The sequence below is a fragment of the Sphaeroforma arctica genome (genome assembly GCF_001186125.1).
Source record: "Sphaeroforma arctica JP610 unplaced genomic scaffold supercont1.348, whole genome shotgun sequence".
In the NCBI taxonomy this organism is placed as follows: domain Eukaryota; class Ichthyosporea; order Ichthyophonida; genus Sphaeroforma; species Sphaeroforma arctica.
The window spans coordinates 34,214-40,329 of NW_014040210.1; the positions used below are offsets into that span (position 1 = coordinate 34,214).

Consider the following 6,116-nt stretch of genomic DNA (forward strand, 5'->3'; position numbering starts at 1 on the left):
CAAACATACATACATACGTACAAACATACATACATACATACGTACATATATATACAATCAGCATAATCGAATAACTAAGTTATGTGTCAGGAGAACTGTCACACAGGTCCCCCCAACAGATGTCCACACCATAGCAATATTAACCTCAATATAACACTACGCAATATCAATCTGTAGTATGAAGTATGATCTGCCATATAAATATGTTGTATAATCGTGCACCTACACACCCACCCACACAGTCACCCAATGGTCTAAGCAATACACAGTAGGATCACTGCCACTGACAACACCCACCCACCCACCGTAAGGCCGCTGATGAGCGCTGAGATGCCCATGATTAGCGTCACCACAGCAAACACGAGGTCAGTGGAGTTCAGCAGAAGCTTCTTGAGCGGATAGATCAGCTCTAGATCAGCCATAGGAATGTCCTGGTACTCTGAAATCTTGATGTGCTTGCTCCCCTTCTCGCGGTGAATCACAATCATCTCCGAGAAGGTCGGTTCCTACGAGTGTGGGTTTAGGGTTTGTTTAGAGTTTAGGGTTTAGGGTTCTGAGTTGTTTAGGGTTTAGGGGTTTAGGTTCTGTGGTCTGAGTTGTTTAGAGTTTAGGGTTTAGAATTTCAGTGCGGAGATATTTGCGGAAGCGAGTGAGGGAGCTACACGTCACGCTGAAATGAACACAGCGGACACCTACTGAGACCATCCCGGGCGACTGTACATGACTGACCAGGCCATGATCAGCGCTAGCCCTACAGACACATGGGACTTGCTTGTTTCTTGTTAACCAGGTACAAAAGTGCTAACGCTTACCTATAGGTGAGAAGTCGTACTATACATTGGTATAACAGACCAACCGCGCACCGCAAACTAGATAGGACGTCTCACAAGTATACATGCAACCTGTGGATGTTCATAGGCTATTGCACTTGTAGTGTATGTATGCATAATGTGTTGTTCAACTGTTTGTCTGTTCACACACATACACACACACACACACACACACACACACACATATATATACTATTTCGAGGAGAGCCATGGACGATAGCATGGGATATACTGGTCGAAGCCAGGCGAACCCAGTAATCGAATGCGACCACTTGATGGCAACACAGGAGAAACAAGTGCGTAATCATTCATTCGAAAAACAGATGCATATATCCATTAATTTGAAAAACAGGTGCGTATATCTATCAATTTGAAAAAACAGGTGCATATATCCATTAATTTGAGAAACAGGTGCATATATCCATTTATTGGAGAAACAGGTGCACATACATTCATTCGAGAAACAGGTGCATATATCCACTAATTTGAAAAACAGGTGCATATATCCATTCATTGTAGAAACAGGTGCATATACATTCATACTATGCACCCACCTGAATAGTGTTTGGGAGCAGCAAATCACCAGGGACCAGACTCAACTGGTCCAATCGCAGTCGCTCAATCTTGTTCATAATCTCTCCCTCGGCGGGCGGTGGTCTGGGGTTCGCCTCTCTCCACTCCTACAGACACAGACAGACACAGACAGACACAGACACACATACATAGACACATACACAGACACAGAGACACATACACACACAGACACAGAGACACATACATAGACACATACACAGACACAGAGACACATACACACACAGACAGACACAGACACAGACACAGACACAGACACACATATACACAGACACAGACAGAGAAACACAAACAAGTCGGTTGAGATGTCAGTGTTAGTAATGTACTGTCGTTTAGTGCACTTGTGGACCGACTATACGTGCCGGAGAACACTTGTTTAGGGAACTGGGTGCAAAAACGCTAGAAGGAACAAACACGTGACATGTACATATACACCTAGGGCCAACAACGAGTCCAATAAGGAATTAGTGGTCAGCGCCCTGATTTAATGTATATTTGGACCTACTTTACGCTACTCGTCGGGACGAAACTCAGTCGTATCCAGGATATGAAAACCCCCAAAAGCTACCAACACGTGATATATATATATACTTACACATAGTATATAAATGCGCGTATGCCCACACAACGTCTTCAAAATGCTTTTAACCTCCCCTTCCCACAAAACAAAACAAACCAAAAAAGCACGCACTCACCTTTCTCTTCTGAATGAGCTGGGCTCTGGGCGACGCGGCAAACTTCTCCTTCTCCGTCGGCACAAAGTACTTGATACCAATGGACATACCCACAATCACATCCACCAGTATCATGATCCCTATCTCCATGAACCCGAACTCGTACCGGTTCAAGAACTCGTGCACAATGCCAATGAAGATGATAAAGCCAGCCAATACTTTGACGCCGTGGGCCCTGCGTTCTTCAAACGAGTGCTTCACCGTAGACACGGCTAGGCCGTCGAGTTTGTCCTGCGCACGTGGGTGGTATACAACACCGGGTCAACAGGCCAGATAGCACTACGGAGACTGTATGCATATGTGTATGTATGTAGTATGTATGAATGTATGTTTGTATGTATGTATGTGTGTATGTATGATTGTATGTATGATTGTATGTATGTATGTATGTATGCATGCATGTATGTATGTATGTATGTATGTATGTATGTATGTATGTATGTATGTATGTATGATTGTATGTATGTATGTATGTACATATGTATGTATGATTGAATGATTGTATGCATGTATGATTATATGTATGTATGTTGCTATAGTCAGTCAATAGACCGGCTAGCTTTATGGAGACATACTACTACAGTCGCAGACTGGTAGGTGTGGAGGATGTAAGACCTTGTTCCTCGTGTGGTTGTTTCAACATCCACAGTGTTAACAAGCAGAAACGCGGTATAGTCTAAGGTAGGCGTGACGTAGGTAAGATCGAATCGTGTTATATACATGCGCACCGAAATCCTATCCAGGTACTTCTAAACATCAAACATAAAAACATAAAACACACACACACACACGCACACACTACACACTACACACTCAGACACACACACATACACACACGCACACACACTACACACTACACACTCAGACACACACACACACACACACACTTCACATACATACGCACTCACAAACCCAACCGGCTGATACCCTACCTGCGCCTTCTTCTTGTCTTTGTAGATGAGCCCAATCACAAACTCTTTGATGCGGAACTTGATGCGATCCAGGATGAGCTCTAGCTTCTCAACGACGAACAGGTCTGTCTGCTGTGCAATGCCCACGCCGCGGTAGTACTGCACCGGTGAGATGGGCCCGCGCAACGGTGAGTAGAGTGGACTATTTATCAATCAACCAATGAGAACAGGGAGCTAAAAATAGACCCCAGACCCTAAACCCTAGAGTCATGCCGTGTGTCCGCATCACTTGTGCAGGTGCACGGATGCATATACAGTCAACGGATACCCACGACGGGCATGTTGGCCATTGCTTAGGGTTTAGGGTGTAGAGGTTTAGGGTTTAGGTCAACTACGCACAACCCCTATGGATCTTAACGTTGTCTCAGATCAGGGCCCACCACAAAACTGTCGATACAATACACACACGCACACACACACACACACACACACACTATCTCTCTCTCACAAACTATCACACCAATCAGAAGGCAGATACCTACGACAAGTGAGTTGAATAAAGCTTTCCCCACACAACCACTTTGCCTCCTGACAATGTCTCAGGCGAGTGCACATACCACCAGGAAGAAGTCAGTCTCATCGGCTCTGTATACAAACTCCGTGCGATGTCTTCGGAAGAAGCGTTCCAGTATCTTGGGATCGTAACCCGCTTCATCCACCTGGACGTCTGACTTGAGCTTGTAGTTGGCTGAGGTGGCCAGATCAACCTGTCCAGACATGTGTATGGATTGCATAAGATATCGAGGTTTGATATGTGAGTGGGAGAGGGGGGAATTGCTGAAATTCTGAGGGCATTTAAATGCGTTGTAAAACTCAATAGTTTGTAGTTGGCAGAGGTGGCCAGATTTGTGAATGGGAGAGGGGGGAATTGCTGAAATTCTGAGGGCATTTAAATGCGTTGTTAAACTTGATTGTTTGGAGTTGGCTGAGGTGGCCAGATCATCCTGTCCAGACGTGTGTGTGGATTGCATAAGATAATGAGGTTTGATATGTGAGTGGGGGAGGGGGAACTACTGAAATTCTGAGGGCATTTGAATACGTTGTCAAATTTGAGTGCTTGTAGTTGGCTGAGGTTTTGGGTTTTAGGGTTTGGGTTTAGGCTAAACCCTATATGCTGGCCAGATCAACCTGCCAAGGCGTGTGTGTGTGTGGATTGTGAAGGATATCAAGTGAGCTTTGATAAGTGAACGGGGGAGTGGGCCACGACAAACTACAGCATAACATTGTTCTCATATCAACACACACACATCAAACATTTGTACTTGTATCAAAAAGACCAGCCCTCGCACACACAAACGTATACAATGCGTCACAAAGCCGCCACAACATGACAACTAGTATCATAAAGCTCAGCTTACTTCCCGAGGCACTAAGATGCATGCCGTTCCCGAAAGGCCCGTTATTAGGCAAGGAAATTTCGGTACTTTTGCACGGTCACAAGCACCGTGAAGTTAATCTATCTGGAGCACACTAACAGAATCCATCCACCATACTACCTACGCATGGGCCTACTGGCCCCACACTACTACCACAGTAGACATCCTGTGTGCATGCGACGTATAAATAATACAAATACGACGGAAACGACAAACAAGACAAATCAGATGATATAAATAAGACAAATAAGACAATACAAATAAGACAAATAAGGCAAAAACATATAAACTAGACAAACAGTACAAATAAGACAAATAAGGCAAAAAAATAAATAAGACAATATAAACAAGACAAACACGACAAAAACACATTATAAATAAGACAAATAAGGTTATATGACCCAGACACATCAAAACAAACAAGACAAATAATACAAACAACAAACACAAAAATATACGACACACAGACACATGCCTCGTGTGCCGTGAGCATCTTGAAGTTGGCTTTCTCGAGGATGATGTTGAGTCGGTCCAGGACAATGTCCTCCTTAGCCAGCAAGGCCTCCCCTTTAAGCCCATGCATCTTGATCATCGTATCGCTGGTAAGCGGATCGAAGAAACTGTAGTCCTTCAGAAGTGCTTCGCGGGTGATGTTGTATCGCATGTTGTAGTAGCTGTGAGGGGAGTGGAGGTGAGTTAGAGAGAGATACAGGTGTAGATGTGAAAGTAACCCGACTAGAGGTACGGGTACACGGAGGTATGCTCGGATAGTTCCTGGCACCGGTAATATACACAATATATATATATATATATATATATATACATATATATAAACAATAACAGTACGCCGCTGAATATACACACACATATATATAAAACACATGAACGTAAGATGTTAAATCATACATCAATAGTACCGGTTGAAGACACAATACAAGGTTATTGCAACCCTGACACACACACACACACACACACACATTCATATGAATATCACCAGCTACACAACAAGAACAGTAATACACTTCCCCAATCATCCTCAACTTCAAAATCATCTACTGCCCATGCCACCTTTGTTCGGGGTGAACAGTACGCACACGTATCGTATACTGAAAACGAGGGTTTTAGGGGTTTGGACTTTCAGGGGTTAACACATTGATGATCATCATATCAGAGGTATAGCACAATCTAATTAGTCAGCATACTGTCCCAAACGGCGCGGATATAACAGAGTGTGGCACGTGCAAACACACTCCAGTCGTATGTAACTCGCCACGAGTGCTATAAGGATCGGTATACACACACAATTCATAGTAAAGGCCGGTATAGGTATATCAGTTCAAACACACTATCCACAGTAGACGACGACGTAGGAATGGAATTCAAGCACGATAAGCTATATTCGTATCTGATGCCATAGTATGTGCTGGTAATAGTTGAGATGGACTCTTAACTACATACACAAGCGTGGTAGCCAGAGAAACTTGGAAAGTTTGTATGTATATTATATGTATATGTGCAATTTGCCACATAACATGTAAATTTTGAAATTTGAAATTTAAACATATATATGAAATTTGAACACAACACACACACACACACATATATATATATATA

General features: G+C 43.4%; 1 protein-coding gene across 1 annotated transcript; it reads right to left on the minus strand.

Moving 5' to 3' along the window:
• Positions 1-254: 254 nt before the first annotated feature.
• Positions 255-5,166, minus strand: SARC_05452 (hypothetical protein; the record flags this gene model as incomplete). The annotated part of the gene is made up of 6 exons (XM_014300689.1): positions 255-506; positions 1,385-1,510; positions 2,117-2,386; positions 3,088-3,225; positions 3,684-3,833; positions 4,972-5,166. 6 exons carry the CDS (start codon positions 5,164-5,166, stop codon positions 255-257), a joined length of 1,131 nt encoding a protein of 376 aa, XP_014156164.1.
• Positions 5,167-6,116: the final 950 nt, after the last annotated feature.